This window comes from Urocitellus parryii, chromosome 13 (assembly GCF_045843805.1).
Source record: "Urocitellus parryii isolate mUroPar1 chromosome 13, mUroPar1.hap1, whole genome shotgun sequence".
NCBI classification, from domain to species: domain Eukaryota; kingdom Metazoa; phylum Chordata; class Mammalia; order Rodentia; family Sciuridae; genus Urocitellus; species Urocitellus parryii.
The window spans coordinates 67,950,574-67,967,247 of NC_135543.1; the positions used below are offsets into that span (position 1 = coordinate 67,950,574).

At 48.8% G+C, this 16,674-nt stretch overlaps 1 protein-coding gene across 1 annotated transcript; it reads left to right on the forward strand.

Annotated features, from left to right (window-relative positions):
- Nucleotides 1-4,855: 4,855 nt before the first annotated feature.
- On the forward strand, nt 4,856-14,798 carry LOC144249975 (NUT family member 2F-like). Its single transcript, XM_077792212.1, has 9 exons — nt 4,856-4,986; nt 5,301-5,413; nt 9,175-9,862; nt 10,998-11,126; nt 12,108-12,247; nt 12,719-13,125; nt 13,375-13,525; nt 14,000-14,112; nt 14,355-14,798. The coding sequence occupies exons 1-9, from the start codon at nt 4,856-4,858 to the stop codon at nt 14,796-14,798; spliced, it is 2,316 nt and encodes a 771-aa protein (XP_077648338.1).
- The last annotated feature ends 1,876 nt before the right edge of the window (nt 14,799-16,674 follow it).

The window sequence follows — 16,674 nt, forward strand, 5'->3', positions numbered from 1 at the left end:
AATGTTGGCAAGGATGTAGAAAAAGTGGAACCCAGACACATTTCAGAAGGAATATAACATAAGGCATCCTTTAGAAAGAAGTTTGGAAATTTATAAAATACCAAACATAAAGTTACCACGTGACCCAGTAGTTTCACTTCTCAGAATCTACCTAAGAGAAAAAAAAATACATGTCCCCAAAGAAAGAAAACTAAAGAATAAAATTAAAGAAAACTAAAGAATAACACAAAATAGCTCAACTTAGAAACATGTGTCTCCATGAATACTTGCAGAAGAATTTTCATAACAGCATTGTTCATAATATTCCAATTCTGAAAATGCCTGTCAACTGGTAAACAAATATCAAAGTGTGGTACAACTATGCTTTGGAATAAAACATAACAAAACACAGGTAAGTGCCACAGCCTAGAAATTCAAAAACGTTACCCTAAGTGGAGGAAGCCAGTTGCAGAGGACAACAAATTCTGGGTTTCTATTTATCTGAAATGCCCAGGAAATGAAAAAAAATTAATAAAAACCAACTCTGGTAGTTATCTAGGGGTAGAGGTCGGAGTGGAGATTAAAATAGCAAATTGGGTGATTATTGCACAAATCTATGAATTTAACACTGTTTCAACGAAAAAAATTAAAGCAGAGAGATAATGCTTTAGGACACATAAGATGGAGTTGGGAGAACATTGCAAGTCACATGTGAGACCTGGGAGCACTCACAACTGAACCACTGAATTTGGCACCTGCCCAAGTGCATGCTGGCTGCATGAAGAGCCTTAACGGCAAGGCTTTGAGGATGACAGCACTGAGAGTCGGGAATTAAGACTGCTGCTGGAAAAATTAAGCCATTTTGTAGGAAGGGACATGAGTACAATCTGAGTCTCTGGAGAGTCTGGTGGAAGGAGTGGTTTGTACAGAAGATCAAGAGTTTAACATTGTTTCAGGAACAGGTAGTTTGTCCCACTTGGGTCAGCATGGTGGGGTGGGGTGCAGCCCAGATGAAGGTTGAGCTGTGGTTCCCAGTGAAATCTGATTAACAATGGCTTCTTGCTCCATTTCAAGTGCCTAGAACCAATGCTGCTCTATTTGATTTTTTTTCCTGACAGTGGCTAATAAAATAAGTTCCCTACAATCTGAAGTTTATGGTCAGACATGAAGGAAAAGTTATAAGGAAATAAGAGTATATTGGATAAGAGAACAATAGAACAAGTAGATACAATGACAACAGATATTTATGCCCCAATCATCAGTGCCATTAATTATATAAAAGAGACACTTCATGAGTTAAACTCTCAGAGAGACCAAGGTACAATAATTCCTTGAATCACATAACAATGGAATGAAAATAAAAATGTACAGCATAACCCACAAAAACTAAATGAAGATATAGAGATTGAACAATACATGTTTGAATGATGAATGGGTGATAGAAGAAATCAGGGAAGAAATTTTTAAAAAATTCTTAGATGCAAATGAGAACAGTGATACAATATACCAGTAACTGTAGGTCAGTATGAAGTTAGTTCTAAGAGGAATGTTTAAACAATCAAATGATGCATCTAAAGGCCCTTAAGAAAGAACAAACCAAATCCAAAAAGAGAAGAAGGAAGGAAATAATTAAGATCAAAGCCAAAATTAATGAAATTGAGAATGAAGAAAATATAAATGCTCCATTAAACTAAGAGTTTTTGAAAACATAAAAAGATGGATAAGCCCTTAACCAAAAAAAGACTCAAATTAATAAATTCAGAGTTGAAAAAGTAGAAATCATCACATATATCACAGAAACAAAAAAATCTTTATGGACTATTTTGAAAAATTATACACCAATCAACTGGAAAACCCAGGAAAAATGGGTACATTTCTACACAGCTATAATCTGCAAAAATTGAAGTCAGAGGAAAAAGAAGGTCTAAACAGACCAGTAACTAGCAATGAGAAGCAGTTATGAAAAGCTTCTAAGAAATAAAACCCCAGGTCTAGATGGATTCTCAGCTAAATTCTAGGAGACTTTAGGAAGAACTCATGCCAGTGCTCCATGAAATGGAAAGGGATGGAATAAGTCCAAGTTCCCTCTGTGAAGTCTGTATCCCTCTAAGTCAAAACCAGATAAGGACACACGGAGGAAAGAAAACTGCAGACCAATATCCCACATGAACTTAAATGCAAAAGTTCTTAATAAAATGTTAGCAAATCACATTTAAAAACATGTTAAGGGTATACAACATGACCAAGATGGATCAAAGAGCCAGGGATCAGACCAGAAATTATGCCTCCTTTAGAAGCAAATGGAGACTCAACACTCCAAGAATGACTTTCTTAATAGGACCCACACAATTCACGAAATAAGGCCAAGAGTTAATAAATGGGTGTGCATTGAATTAAAAAAACTTATGCACAGCAAAGGAAACAAGATTTTGGAACCTATAGATTGAGAAAAAAATCTTTGCTACTCTTCTGACCAAGAAATACAGAATACATAAAGAACTCAGAATACTTAACATCAAAAATCAAACAATGCAATAATACATGAGCAAAAGAAATAGACACTTCTCAAAAGAAGAAATAAAAATTGCCAACAAATACATGAATAAATGTTCAATACCATTAGCAATTAGGGAAATTAACAACCCCAAGATTTCATCTCACTCCAGTCAACAAGACAGCATCAAGAAAACAAACAGTAATAAATGCTGGAGAATATGAAAAAACACAGCAACACTTACACACTATTGATGGGACTGTAAATTAGTAGAAACTCTATGGAAATACGTATGGATGCTCCTCAAAACACTAGAACTGAAACCACCATATTACCTAGCAATACCACTCCTTGGTATTTATCCTGAAGATTTAAGGTCATCAAGCTATAGTGATACATGCACACCCACCTTTGGAGCAGCACAATTCACTATATCCAAATATGAAACCTAGGTCCATCAAAAGATGAATGGAGCAAGAAAATGTGATATGTATTGCATGGCTCTCTCTTGTCCAGTGTGGCTGTGGAGTCACAAATCAAGACCTCCAGAGACCAAGCTAGAAGCAGGTCTCATTTGATTATGTAGTTACCGAGTATATATACTTGGGCTGTAGCTAAGCAGATTATAGGCGGCCACCAATACAGTTTCTGGCCAATTGACCCTGCGACAACCAATCAAGGAGAAAGCCATGGAGCAAGCGCTGGGACTGCAACATGTGGCCTCACTGTCAGCAGCTGTGCCTACAGGGTAAGCAGTTTTCCGCTCACGTGCCCAGCATAAGGGGAGTGGTTTGCCACACCAGTGCCCTTAATGTATGCCATGTATGCAGTACTCCCAGCACTTGTCCCCACAATATGTGTGTGTATGTAAGTGTCTGTGTCTATACATAAACATATAATTGAGACTTATTCACTGTAAAGTAAAATTAAATTATGTTAATTTGAAGGAAAATGAATGGAACTGGAGTCCCTTAAGTTAAGCAATGTATTCTAAAATGAGAACATCAACAGTTGGATGTTTTCTCTTCTATGTGAAATCTACAGAAGAAAAAGATAAATAGAGGTGGCAGCTCATGAAAATCGAAGGAACATAAGTAGATTTGATGAAAGGGACTATAGGGAGGGAGCAGGAAGAGAAAGGAAGAGAATGATATTGTTTAAATTATATTCTTATTTCTTGTGCAATATGAATAAGAAAGAACAATTCTCACCAACACCAAAATAACCAGTGGCCCTTAGGAGAGCTGGAAATACTGTGAAGGTTAATCTGATGCTATGTCAATATGAGATGTCATATGGCATGCTCTTTCTGTCAGCAAATACAGTCCTAGACCCAGAAGTGAGTCAGCTTCTGTGGTACCTGATTGATCTGGGATGAGTTCAGGCCACACTCCAGAAATAAGAAAATGTCTTTTGGCCATGCCCAGTAAATCCCAGAAACCCCGAAGAAAGGAAAACCAGGAGACCAGATTCTAGGAAAGACCTGGAAGGAGGTGGAGCCATCAAAACAGCTACAACCTAGATGGAAGGTACCTTACACCATCAGCTTTCTCTATGTCCATAAAGGTACAGGGCATACCAACTTGGATCCATCTTGCCTGGGTAAAACCCTCCCTCTGGATCCTGAAGAGACTCCAGACTCACTCACAACCTCACAGAATTCATCCTATGCCTGTGAAACTCTCAGAGACCTCTGCTTTTTTTTTTTCCGCCATTATAACTCCTCAAAATCAGATCAGCGGCTCATAATTATGAAGTGAGGTTTGCTTGTTCTCTTTGCTGCTTCACTTCTGCCTTAGGACAGATTCTCCAATTACAAAGCACCCAGACACCACCACCCACACTTCTGAACACACACCACATTCTCCTCAGTCAGTCCTAAACAGAAAAGGTCCAGATTATGAATGCACATCCACACATTAGGGACCCCAGCACCCACCAAAGGAACAGGGAAAACACCCCAGCCCTCTGAACGCCTACCAACCCTCCAGGGCCAGCACAGGCCTCATTTTCTCACCCAAATAACCGCCCTGTGATCCTCATGCCCATCAAGACGGAAGGAAAACTTCCTGGCACCCAGAAAGACCCACAAGGGCCCCCCAACAGCCCCCCAACCACGCTGAGAGCACATCATCAGTGTCACTGCGCAATACACGAGCACCACACACTAATAATACAACACGAGTCTCTTTATTGCACACGACGTGGGGTCACACGGTTCTCCGGTCATCATTCAGGTGCTCTGTCCACCGACAGCCCACCTACGAGGGCCGTCAATCACGGTGTGACCACAGTGGACCCAGCACACTCAGCTCAGTGTGTTCCCTTCTGCAAAGTCGCTAACTTCACGGGAAATGCGCGTCCTTCAGCCTAACAACCCGGATGCCAGCTGACGGTGTCCCCAACATTCACAGCTTTCACAGCGACAAGGAGATGACCGTCACCACTTCCTCTGACACCGACAGGAGCCCCGGACCTGCTGACCGGGACCACGCTTCTCAAGCACCGCACAGGTGCCCCGGAGCCCGGCGCCACACAGGATGCAAGGGACACGGAGGGACGACGCCCCAATGTGGGGGCCGCACTGGCCAAGGGCCCCTCACTTCCGGGCCTGGTGCGGGCGGCCACGTCCCAGGGGAGGCCAGGACGGCGCCCCCGGCGAGGCACAGGGGCCAGAGGACCAGGAAGGGACACACTGGGGACGGGAGAGGCTCGCGGGTCCAGTACCTCGGGCCTATGGGACTGAGTCTGGACTCCGCCATGGGCGCCCCGCCGGCCGTTGGGAACCGGCCAACCGCCTTCGCGCCTGCGCCTTGCCCCGCTGCAGCCCCAACGGAAGCTGGAGCCGTTGGATGGCGACCTGTGAGCATGCGCTTCCAGCCAAGCACGTGCGCATGCGCGAGGGGTGCAGGAGAGACCCCCTGCAGGAGCACCAAGTGGGTCAGGAAGGCTGCAAAGCGGCTCCTCCTCCAGAGCCTCTGGGCTGGCCCTTCTTTCAGCCAGGGCGTCTTTAATGACAAAGTGATTTTCACTGTTATGAATTAGAGACCGCCCTGTGCAGCCCTTGGGATCTCTCTACCCTGAAGCACTGGCTCCCCATTTGGGCCCAGTGTTTTCACCCCCTTCCCACTAACTCCCTTTGGTTCCTGTTCACTTGTCCAGACATCAGTGTGTGCTTTCCTCCTAGTCCAGCATACGTTCCATTAAAGAATTATAGGTCTGGGTAACACTCTGAAAACCCCATTCCTTGATTTTGCCTACTGAGCCATTATTGCATAAGGAGAGCCCTCCACTATATACAGATGCTCAAATGTTCTCTTTGACAGTTTTTCTCCTATGTTTGATGAACATTTGGCAATCTTGATCAATTTGGGCACGCACCAAAATATCCTCTTCCTTTTCAACCCCATGGCATATTTTTAGCCTGAACTTTTCAAATGTGTACCATGGATCCCATCGACCCTGAAATGCTTTACCCCAAAACAACAAACAAAAACAATCCTTTGATACTCTTTCTGGAAATTTAGGTAATTAGTATCATTTCTTTCCAAAGGATAATGTGGAAGACATGTCACATGTGATGCTGCCAAGGTCCTAGGACGGAAAACCTTTACAGGAGGCGGACAGGGCCTTTAGCCATCCCGCCAATGTTCCTGATGACAAGGACATCCATGTTCACAGTGTTTTTATTTTTTTTTTTCCCTTCGGCAATCAATATGAGTTCAGGACTTTACAAGAATAAAGGTCAGATGGTAGGACAAAAGGATTTCAATGCTCCTTCCCATGGCCACTTTGCACAAATTGCATTTGTCCAGTGGTATTCTATGAGCAGTTTGAAGCAGTGCAGGACTGAAGGGGTAACACTGAAGCTCAGTGGCAAAGCACTGACCAAGAGTATGCAAGGCCCCTGAATTCGACCTTGGTCTAGCAATTAAAGCTTGCTTTGATAATCTGAACTCCATCATTCATTATATGAAACAACTAAAAAAACTGTGGAATAAAAAGACAGTTTTTCTACACTGCATAATTTATATCACTAGTTAAAAAGAAAAGCCCCAGGAGCTATTTCATCAATGACATCAATGTGGGGAATAACTACATAAAAAGTGAAAGAAGCTTGTTGTTATTGCCTGAATATCATGGTTTGCCTCCTCCCCCATTCATTGCAGAGACATATAATAAGGTGTTGAATATTTCTGAAACACCCAAGAGTCTGTTTTACAGACTGGGGATGGGATTAAAAAAACACTTTATCCATAAAATGCAATCCACACCCTCCAGTTTAGAGTAGGGGCCGTTCAGACCCATGACTGTGTGGTTCATGAGAGCCATGGCTCTCACCACTCTGCTGTGCATTTGAGAAACTACTTCAAAATGACCCAGAGGCACACATCACTTGTGTCACCACTGAATTGCCTGAAGGAAACTCGAGGTTCTTCTATACCTGCCAGAGCTCTTCATGGAATGTCTGCCCAGCCCCCACCCAGGCCATATCCCCTTGGCCCCTCCCCCTGCAGAATGTCTGGGTCCAACATTCCACTGGGGTTTACATTTAAACTTTGCCCAGCTTGGCTCAGTTGGACCCTGAGCATCTGTTACAGACAGGTCACTCTCTGGGTCCTCTACTGACTTTTCCCACTGTGGAGACTGTGAGACATTGTGTCCAGTGTCCTGACATTTGGAAGGAGGTGAGCCTGGAGGGTCAGGGACTTGTTATCTGAAGGCCAGTCACCCCCCAACCCTTGGGAGTTAGAATGGAGTATTTCCCCTGAGGTCAACTCACTGAGCAGAAGTAAGGGAAGGAAAGAGCCTTAGAGGATGCACTTGACATGGCCCAGGAAGCCCCAGGAAGACTGATACTGCTCATGGGGAGGAGGGCTCCTAAGACCCAGGTTCAGCCTACTCAGGGGAAGTACACTGGGTCTACAGAAAGGAGAGAGAGGCCAAGGGATTGATTCCTTATAGAATGGACACAGGTCACCGCATGGTTTTTTAGGCAGTCGCAGATGGTGTCACAGTGGTGGTCCGTTAGGGCTCCCAGGAATCCAGATGCTGAGCCCTGTGTCCATACTTCAGACACAGGGAAGCTGCCTGGGATGTCATTCTGAGGGGACTGACTGAGAGTCTCAGAACATAACTGGGCAGTGGTGAGGAGGGTTCATAGCTAGAAAACTTCCCAGTGGGTCTCATAAATGACCACAGTCGCAGTGTGATATACTCTCTGTGGGTGAGGCTGCACGGCACTCCAACTGCCACAGCCCAGGGCACCTTGCCAACTTCCTGTCCAGGAAAACTTCTCCTTCCATTCAGACAGTTGGTGTCCTCGATTCTTGAAGGGCAGGGAACCCAGGAAACCTCAACCAACATAGATTTGGGCCTCTGGGGGGGTCTTTTGAATCTTTATCTCTGAGTGTAGGCTCAGCTCCTTGTTTTCAAATCAACATGAGGACTTTGCTTATCTTCCTGGTTTGGTTGGTACTCCATGAAAAGGGAGCACATGTGGGGTGTTCATTTTCCAGAATCGGGTTTGAAGATGACTGGGTTCTCATGAAGACAGGAAGGAGAGTGGCACACAGTTAGGAAGGGGCCCCACATGTATTGTCATTAAGACTTAGGCAGGTGTCCTGATTAATGTGTGCAAGTGTTGAAGTGTGGTGCACCTCCCATTCCTTGACTACACTCTGCAGAACGTCCTGGTGGACAGGGATGTGCTCCAAACAACCTTGCCACAGGTAGCAGCTGGTGCAGGTCTGATCCTCTGTGACACTTTCCTTCCAATTATTGAGAGCTCAAAGGAAAAGGACCCCAGACTGGCTCCAATTCCCAGGCCCAATAAAAACATGACAGTGGCCATGAAAATCTCTGAAAAGCCGCACTGCTCATAATCCCACCACCTCCCATGATCCTCAGAAGCTGTTGCTGGTCATTCCAGGAGAGGATTTAGGAAACTCAGTGTCTATCACACAGACCTCTTCCCTGTGTCATGGCAGGATCCACTGAACACTGGGGACACAGCTGGCCAGAATCTGTCCCCCCATAGTGTTTGCTGTGGGAAGTGCTGGGAGAGGCACCCACATGCTGGGCAGGATGTGCTCCTGGGTGAACTTCAGGCTTCCTCAGCCTCTAGCTAGGCAGGGATCTAAATCAGGTGTTTTTTGTTTGTTTGTGGAAGCCTAGGAAAGAAGTGGAGGGTACACAAGGAGGATTAGCAAAAGGAAGGCTGAGGAGGTGGTGGGGCAATAATCTTTAGAACCCGTCACCTTCACAAATGACCCTGGAGTACCTGCATCTGCCCTCGAGAAGATCCCTTTCCTGTTGGCGAGCATGGGAGGGGCATGGTGCCACTGAGCAGAGGCAAATTGATCCATTTCTAGGGAGTCACCTAGGAGGCCAATGGATTGTCTGCCAAGGATGCACAAGGGTCCTCTCAGAGGCAGGGAAAGCTGAGGTGCCACAGTCCACTGACAGCCTTCAGGGAGTCCTGGTGTCCGGGGAACCAGTTTTCTCAGGGTAGAACTATGACGAAGGGAACACAGCATGAAATTCACTCAGGCACATTTGCAAAATGCACAGTTTCCCTGCCCACAGGGCCCTGAGCTGTGAGCATTTGTCCTCAGATTCCCATTGAGTAAGAAACTGGGGGGCCTCAATCCTGCTGCCATTCCCCCTCCTCCATTTTCCCCTTTGCTTTGCCTCCACAGCATCTGAATCCCAGAGACCAGGCATGAACTTCAATCCTGGTGCCCACATGTCTGCGTTCAGGGGCCTGCCCTTTCTTCCAGCTGCCCCTGTGCCAACACACCAGCCGTTCTGGGAGCCGCCCCTGGCACCACGGGTGACTGCACCCATCTCCCAGGGTAACCCTCTGGTGCTGTCCACTTACCCTGGACAACCATATGTGCCAGGGTTGTCCACCCTTGGACAACGTGGGCCACAACTGAGGCCAGCAGGGCCCCCTCATATTCAGAACATTGCCCACACTCAGGCACCCCTCAACTGGAGGGCCCCAGGGGCCTTGTGTGGGGGTGTGGAGCATCCTGCTCCATTCCTCACCGCACCTTCTGCCCTGAGGACCACTGTGCCTGCCTCAGCCAGTGGGGGGATCCAGAACTATGGGATCCACTGGCACCTGGGCCTTCGCCCTCCAGCACCACGGCCATTTGCCCAGGTGGCCCCCATCATGTTCCCAATGAATGCGCGCCAGTGGCCAGGTACAGTGTATGGGGAAGGTGCACCACCCATCTTCCCGGCTGCCGTGGTGCCACCAGAGGACTCCGGTGGACATTCCAGCGTCTATGAGAACTTCCGGCGCTGGCAGCGCTTCAAGACCCTGGTCCGCAGGCACCTTCCTCAGACTCCTGATGTGGAAGCATTTTCCTGCTTCCTCGTGTGAGTGTTCTCCTCAGGCTCCCCCTTGAGCTCTGTGAGGAGGAAAAGCGTGGGTTGGAGAGAGGAGGCTGGGATGTAGGGGAACTGGAAGACAGGTCCTGAGGTGAGGGGACAAGCTGAGACCCTTACATTCCCAGATGCATTCCCTCAGACCAGGGAATGAAATGTGCCTTATGTCAGGTGCCCATCACAGCCCTGTGAGGGCAGGAAATCTGTTTCCAATGATCATCACCATCACAGCAGGACTCAAGGTCAGAGGAGGTTCCTGGGGTAATGTGGCCAGGAACTGGAGTTGGCTGTCTGACTGCACATAATGCTCCCTCCCCCAGTCATTTCACCTTCCACCATAGCCCTGATTGTTCCTGGCACAGAGGACATCACAACCACAAGTGGCTTAGGGGTGCTGGCCCTAGACAGAACTCTAAGGATACCCACACACATTGTCATGATCTCCTGATTGGGACCCTCTGGTGATGTCACACTCAAGGGGAAGCTGTCTTTGGACACTGCATGGGCATGTTCATCTTTCCCCAGTTTGTAACTGTGCTCCCAGGCCATTCTGTGCACTGTCTTAGTCAGCCTGGGCCACCATACAGGATACTGAGGAACACGTGGACACAAACACAGGCAGGTATTCCTTTCTCACAGTCCTGGAGTCAGGATTCCCAGGTAAAGGATGCCTGACCTAAAGTCCCACGAAGGCTCTCTTCTCCTTGCTGGGAAGACAGCTGGCTCAGCTGTGTCCTCACATGACTGACATCTCTTCAGTGTCTCCTCCTTCTCCAGGAAGAACACTAATGCCCCCATGAAGCACCACCTTCAGGGCCTCATCTAACCCTCTCAGCACTAAAGCCAGGCTCCAGATACCATCACACTGGGGGTTAGGGCTTCACCAGGTGAATGTGGGAGGATAACCACATTCAGCACCTAGTACAGCACATCATTGAGGAAGCCAATCACAATCATGCTGGTCAATGCAGCCCTTGGTGTTCAGGTTTGGTATGAGTGTCCTGGAGTCCCAATGTCAATACTCTGAGGTGAACATGACTGGGAAATAGTAACAAAGTTAGGAAGGTATGTGGGTCTGCTGATGAAGGAGGGTGACCTTGTGGACACTGATCCTGATGAATTCCAGCCCAGTGCTTCGGTCTCTGTCCCGACGGGCGCCCACCATGACCATGGAAGAGGGCCTGCAGAAGGGTTGGAAGGAATGGCAGCGCACCAGCAACTTTGAAAGGATGGTCTTCTATGAGACTGCAGAAAAGTGAGCTAGCTTCCAGGGCCCAGAACCTAGGTGGGAATTCAGGGTTTGCACAGCAGGGTCGGGTAGGGCATGTCACCTACCTATGTGTTGGCTCTGAGGCGTCCAGCTTTCCAAATTGCAGCTCCTTCTAGCTGAAGCGCTGGACATTCTCTCTGCAACAATCCCAGAATCTCCAGCCTCAATGTTTGTGATTCCAACTGTGCCTTGAGGTTCAGGGTCCCAATGGGGAGGAGAAACCAGTCCAGCCACACTGACTCCTTCTCCTTTGTTGTCTGGGCAGAGGTAAAGAGTTCCACTAGCCTCACACACACCACCTGCCCGGGAACTGGCACCTCTTTACAGAGTGGGGACTACTGGAGCTCATGAAAGTGGTACCCCTTTAACCCAATGTACCAGAAGAGGGTGGCAGTGAAGAGTGCATGGTCAGGGGCATCCAGAACCTCAGATGCCCTAGGACAGGTCTGCCATCTTTACTGCCTTTGCTCTATGAAATCCCAGACATTCCAACAAGTGAAAGGAAGAAAAAGAACCAGCCCTCCGAGGAAGCAACCCAATGTTCTCAGTTTAGCTTCCACCTCCACATGACCCCTCCTGTGCCTTTCTTTCCCAGGGGATCCTTCCAAGGCTCAAGGTCCCCGCCTCAGCATCCCTTAATTGGGCCAGGACCCTCATATACATCACTTCCCTGACCTGTTTCTGGAACTTGCCTGATCCATGTGGTTCCTGGCAGGGACAGGGAAACAAGGGTCACCTAGGGCTATGCCGCGTCACTCAGAGCTGATTCCCTTCAGGTGCTGGCTGATGTGGTGTTCCCTCAGAACTGCCATTCTTCCTATGTAGCAGCCCCTCCTGGGACTGGCTGACCCACTCCAGGACACAGCTCCATATCTCTGCCCCCAGCTCCTCCCTGGTATGGGCTAGCACCTCCCTGGTATGGCTCACCTGCTTCTCAGCTCAGCCTGTGCTCCCTCACCCACCAAGGTTCATGGAGTTTGAGGCTGCAGAGGAGATGGAGGATCCACGGCTGCAGCTGTCAGGGGTCTTCCAGTGCCGACCTCCTCCTGTACCTCCAATGCTGCAACTTTCAAAGCCGCCAGTCCCGGAGGCTTTCCAACGGCCAGGTAGGGTTCCCTCTTTCCCACAGGAGCCCACGACAGTCTCTGAATGGTGACAAGGGCTAAGGCAAGTTGTCGTCTCAAATGAGACCTTTTCCTCAGTGTGGGGGATTTGGTCTTGAAGCAGAACACCCTTTAGCCCCTGAGGTCCCTGCCACCCAGCCTTGAACTGCGTATTCACCAGTACCAGTACACAGCTCCTTTCTCTCCTTGTCTGTCCAAAGAACACACATATCATCTGCCCAGGACTTGGGTCCTGAAGGGTAGAGTACATGGAATATCAGTCACTCTAAATGTCCTCCCACTAGACTCTCCGAGATGGTGCATCTGGTGCCGCGTTATATCCCTCAGGTCCTAGGTCAGGTTGCCTCATGCATGGCATGCCAGGTTAGGTCCACTGAACCCTGCCTACTACCCAGTGTTTGGGATGAACATGGATCCCTCATTCATGCACCACTCTGGTCTTCCGTGTCCTAGGGCGCACCTCCAGAGAGACCAACCCCAAAATACAGCCTGCCTGCTCATTAGCAGCCAAACCGAAGGCACCAGAGACCAAGGTGCCTGAGACCAAGGCACGCAAGACCAAGGCGCGCAAGAAAAATGTGGCCAAGACCAAAGGGACTGAGACCAAGGCGCCCGATGAGATCCCACCTGAAGCCGTCCAAGAGTACATGGACATCATGGATGAGCTATTTGGGCCTACCACCTTTCCCACATTGGAGTCCTCCCACTTGTCCACAGAAGAGCTTGCTGAGATCTTGGGAGAGAAAGGACTGGAGCATCAGCCAATAGAGGATCTATACCCAGATCCAAGTCTCCTGAGCTACATTGATGAGGATTTTGTCAACAAGGTGGGCCGCGCCTACAATCTTGGTGTAGTCAAGGTTGCAAAACTCATGGAATTGATCTTCTAGCACAGATTCTAAGCAGAATTTGTGTGTGTGTGTGTGTGTGTGCACGCACACAAACATGCGTGCCCTCTTGTACAATGTTTGTAGCAGGTTGTTGGGCTATAATAACCCCATGGTGTTAGGAGAATGGGATCATCATTGCTTCCTGTTTCTGCTAGAAGTCTTCCTGACTTGGCGCTATTTACTCCCAAGGTCACTCACACTCTCTTCCTTCTCATCCAGGCAGAGAACATAATTCACCCCCGCTTCCTGGAAGAAATACTTTCCTCTGAACCATATATAGATATCTTGTCCCTAACAAAAGAGCTGGACCAGGAGGAAGGACTCACGCCTGACCAGGTAGAGAGGGAAGGAGGGTCCCCCAGTAGACCAGGTAGGAGGTACACTGGTTATACTCCTCACAAACAATGGCAGGAACACCAGAGGTTGGGGAGAAAGAAAAGATAGAGAAGAGAAAGGGGCACCACATGGAACTATGGAGGTAGACAAACCAGGGTTATGGGACGTGGAGAAAGACACCACGTGGATAAGGCAGACAGCAATACTGGCCAGCTAGGAGACAAAGGGACACAACTAGACAAGAAAGGGAGTGGCCACAGGTGGACAAGGGATAGGAAGTAGATGAGGATGGCACAGGACCCTAGTCATGTGGCCCACAGGACGTCATCTGTCCCTATCCTACCTATGATACATGTTTCCTTGAGTGACTTCACAGGACATAGGATGTAGAAGGGAAAGGAAGGAGACAGGAGAGTCATGGATGGGTACAGGGCAACAAGAAGAAAGGAAGCCCAGGAGGGTGGCCAGCAGAGACTCAGTCTGTCCCTCCACTTGCCACCTCCCATAGAAATGATTGTCCCAGTCCCTGTGGCCCATGTCATGCATGTAGAAGAGTTGGCCAGTGCCCATATTCCCCTTCAGCTTGTGAAGAAGCAGCTCTGCAGGGGCCTCAAGGTCATGGTATGTCCCAACAGGACTCAAGAGCTTCCCAGGCACCTGCCAACCAAGGTGCAGAGAAGCGGAAGCATCCCACTGATCCAGGGGCCAGCATGGAGGACTGTTCCCCAGAGGTGGCTTCCCAGGTCATGAAGAGGAGCAGGGCCATGGAGCCTCAGTTGCTGGGATCGAAGGACACTGCTGTCGTCCAAGGCCATCGCGGGTCATCCTCGTTGGGGACCATCCACTCCAACCATCCCCCCCAGAACTGCAGATCCTCCTCCTTAAACCTGGGGAACAAAGGCGTAGTGGGTCCCACTTCTGCTGGGGGGCCACATAAGACAGCCAATGGCTGCAGTGTGGACGATGACCTCCAAAGCCTGGATTTCCTCCTTATCTCCCAGCACCGCCTGCTGCCCTGGGGACTGTCCCAGAGCCAGGCCCCTCCAATAGAAACCATGTGCTCAGGAGACCAAGCACTCCAGGCCCCACCTCCCAAGAGGGGACGCCTCAGCTCCCACCCTCCTCCAGGTGCCAGGACCATGAAGAGTGCTCTCACTGGACGCTCATGCAATGTGGAAAAGATGCCCTGCCCTGGGCCTCCCCTCCAGGTCATCGGAGGGCAAGGTGTGGACCTGGAGCTAGGTGGAACCTCACAGCCTCAGAAGAGAAAGTGTGTGTCATCTGGCAACCAGAAGAAGAGGCCCTGAGGACAGTTGTGTTGGCCGGTGGCCTCAGGGGTGGCTGCCCCTCAGGCAAGATCTCATCTTTGCTTCATTCTACACCAGAAGGGCCAAAGGTCTTCAGCTTGTGAAGACCTTCTTCCCCACACAGGGCAGTTCCTGCGGGTTCGCAGGAAAATGTAGAGGGTGGGAGGGTACAGGGAATGTAGAAAGAGGGGAGGTGGGGGGCAGAAGGGAGGGTACTAGAGGGGAGGGTCACCATGTTCAAGCCTTGGTGGGAAGCTGTACCCTGGTGGACTGTCAGTTATAATAAAGGCAGTTTGGTAGGAAACATCTTCTGTGGCTGCTGCCTGTGCCATATTTTCTGTGCACGTCCATGCAGTGAGAAGTAGAGGAGATAACTGAGGTTGCCAGGAACAAGGGAGCACAAGCGTCCATCCATTGGGTCTTGTTTGCATATTTAGACTGGTTCTTCCTCTTATCCTAGGAGAAAACCCTAATCATCGCACCATTGAAAAGGCCTCTCTTGGTTTAGGGAATCTTCTCTGGGCATCCCTTCATGATCTGTGCCTTTTAAACGTCTCTCTTACCAATTATCTGAGGGCCAGACATGAAGAGGAATCACAAAGAGGCAAAGCACATTTTCCTTGGTGTTGGAGCTCTGGGATCTGAGGACTGACATGTGGCTCTCAGACCATAGTGTTAGTCGCCTGTCATTGAATGTCAGCAACCCCCAGCTCCAGTGGCAGCAGTTCTCCTGTTGCTTTCCTGGGGGCAGTAGCCAGCCACTTGCAACAGTGCCCTGGAACTCATCTGACAGACCTAGCAGCTCCTGTAGCTCGCCACTGTTCTGGGTCACTCTCTGTGCTGGCATCCTAAGGTTGACCTGCCCAGTTTGCCAGTTTTCAGTGCAACCAACTTGACCTGCTCCAGTTGAGATGAGAGTCTGAATATACAAACTCTACCCATCCCTAAGAGCCTTCATTAGGACTCATGCTGCAGCAGAATGGGAAGAGGTACAGATCATGAAGGGATGCACAGCCACTGTTGGCATAAGGAGACGGGGAAGCAAATTTATTTGAATTAAAAAGATGGGCTCAAGCATGCAGTGTCCTTGCAGATAGCCATGCATAAACATGGTTAGGCGAGGGACTCCTTGCTCTAGAGGCTTGGGACCACTTAAGGGCCCCAAAGGGCGGAGTGATCTGGGGAGGACCTGCTATGGAAGCAAAAGGCTCCGAGTGACCATGAGGCATTTGTGGCAGCCATGGCCATCACAGACAGCCATGATTTTGTATAACATGCCTCTTGATATCTTTGGTGCCTCCTTTCTCCTTTGGAAGGAGAGTCACTTTGGAGCCTTCAGTCCCCTGTGCCATTAACCAGGTTTCTAGTAATAAGCCTGGAAACAGTTGTTTTGTCTTTTTCTTAGACAGCTTCTTTCTCCTCTCCTGAATGATGATGGACAGTGTGCTTGGACTGATCCCCAGCATGGCCATGGTTTCCTGTGTAGGTGGCCTGAGGAGAGATCATGGCCTTCCTCCCACCCTCCCACCCCCTCTACAGTCCTGACCATGAACTCCCTGGGGACCCAGCAGCCTGGAGGCTCTGACTGCATCCCATGGCAGAACCACCACTGACATAGCTCTGACCCTCCCTGGTGTTATCCCTGCCCTGACCACAGCCTGACTTGTGTTCCTTGTGGCCGTCCCAAATGTAATCAAGTCATACAAACCAATGAGAAAAAGAAACTGAGGTACACAACATGGTTTGCCCATATACAAAACTGGGAAGTTTGCAAAGGAGAATGGTTTAATTACAAGGAGGCCCAAGTTTAGTGCCCCTGATGAGATAAGAGCTGGGGTGAGTTCTGACATGCACAAAAGGGATCAGATGTGATGTA

Excerpts from the sequence above, each read along its gene's own strand:
- LOC144249975 (XM_077792212.1), top strand. The coding sequence starts at position 4,856 with ATGCCAGCTGACGGTGTCCCCAACATTCACAGCTTTCACAGCGACAAG. Across the intron at positions 11,127-12,107 it reads TTCTATGAGACTGCAGAAAA|GTTCATGGAGTTTGAGGCTG; the intron begins GTGAGCTAGCTT and ends TCACCCACCAAG. Across the intron at positions 12,248-12,718 it reads GGAGGCTTTCCAACGGCCAG|GGCGCACCTCCAGAGAGACC; the intron begins GTAGGGTTCCCT and ends TCCGTGTCCTAG.